Genomic DNA, 1,406 nt, shown 5'->3' on the forward strand with positions numbered 1-1,406 from the left:
TTGGGACCACGCTTTCCGTTTTCAGTGAGTGCACCCACACTTTCCAACATTCTGCGCCCGAAGTTGCAACAAACCAAGGTGTCTGAACCACAGGAAGTTTCTTGGGCTGTTCCGCTGAAGCGGCGCGGGGGGACACAGAACTGGGCTCCCAGACTTTTCCTGTCGTGGCCTAAACTGGAACGGCTTGGGCGAATGCGGGCTGCCGGGACCCCCAGCGTCACCGCCGTTGGGGTGCGTTCGGGTGGTACGCTGGCACCGCCGCGGTCCAGGTGTGGGGCATCCACGCGCGCGGCCCCCTGAGAGGGTCAGGGCTGTTTCCCCCTCAACTCCACTCCTCCAAACATGCGACGCCGTTCCTGGTCGTCTCGGTGTCCCCGTCCTCGCTGGGCGCAGAGGGATCAGAGTGTTGCCGTACACCGCCGGGGCGCCTTCCACGCGCGCCGCTGCGGGGGACCTGGGCCACGCAGGGGTCGGGTGGAGGGTCCCGGCCAGGTGGTAGCGCCGTCTCCGCGCTCTGGACACTAACTACTACAGGGTCGCTCAGATGTTTCCCCCGACCGGAGCCCCCTGAAGGCGCTGCGCTCGGCCACCGCGGGCGATCGCGACCCCTGCGGGGGACCCCCCAGCCCTCCCCAGGTGCGCGGTGCCGGGGGACCCCGGTCGCTGCCCTCCAGCGCCCCCTCGGGGCCGGGTCTGTGGCCAGCGCGACCGCAGACTGGGGTTGGGGGGGGTTGTCCCGAGGGGCGGGGGTCGCCGGCCGGCCCGCGGAGGGGAGGGGGAGAGCGGGGTGGGGGGGTTGGGGGAGCAGGGGCCGGGGCCGCGCGCGCGAGGCCGGGCCGCGGCCGCCGCGCCCTGGGGCTGCGACTCCGGCTCCGGCTCGGGCTCGCCATGGCTGCGGCGGCGCCGTGAGGAGGAGTCCGCGTCCTCGGTGGCGGCGGCGGCGGCCGGCTCCAGGCCGGGTTTTGGCGCCGCCCGCCTGCTGCCTCCTGGCGGCTCCTGAACTCCAGCCCCCTCTCTATCAGCCGCTCACTCCGTCTCAATATGTCTCAAGATGGCGGCCAATGTGGGATCGATGTTTCAATATTGGAAGCGCTTTGATTTACAGCAGCTGCAGGTCAGGCTCCTCCGCGCTCGGCCTCGCGCCCGGGGGTGGGGGCTGCGGGCGGTCGCGGCCTCCGCCGGGGGCCCCGGGCTGGCCCAGCCGCCGGGGGGCCCGCGGCGGCGGGGAGGAGGGGGGTGCCGGGCACCGCGGGGCCGAGTCGGGGCCGAGTCCCTCCCGCTCCCCGGCCCCCATTGATCACTCGCTTGATCGGAAATTGATCCTCTTTGTTCAATTCATCGATCAGCCCAAGATGGCGCCGGGAGCCGCCGCCGCCACTGCTGCCCCCGGTGTCTGCCCCCACCCC

At 72.0% G+C, this 1,406-nt stretch overlaps 1 protein-coding gene across 6 annotated transcripts in view; it reads left to right on the forward strand.

Moving 5' to 3' along the window:
• Positions 1-799: 799 nt before the first annotated feature.
• The window catches only part of CUX1 (cut like homeobox 1), a 469,420-nt gene continuing 468,813 nt past the window's right edge, over positions 800-1,406 (forward strand). For 4 of the 6 annotated variants that reach the window (XM_023194480.1, XM_023194479.1, XM_023194482.1 and 1 more), the window contains exon 1: positions 800-1,114. In XM_023194480.1, coding sequence (XP_023050248.1) covers positions 1,052-1,114 — 63 coding nt within the window. In that variant the 5' untranslated portion in view covers positions 800-1,051. The remainder of the gene's footprint in view (positions 1,115-1,406) is intronic. The other 2 variants (XM_023194477.2, XM_023194481.2) reach the window with 2 other exon arrangements.

Source organism: Piliocolobus tephrosceles, chromosome 8, assembly GCF_002776525.5.
Source record: "Piliocolobus tephrosceles isolate RC106 chromosome 8, ASM277652v3, whole genome shotgun sequence".
NCBI classification, from domain to species: domain Eukaryota; kingdom Metazoa; phylum Chordata; class Mammalia; order Primates; family Cercopithecidae; genus Piliocolobus; species Piliocolobus tephrosceles.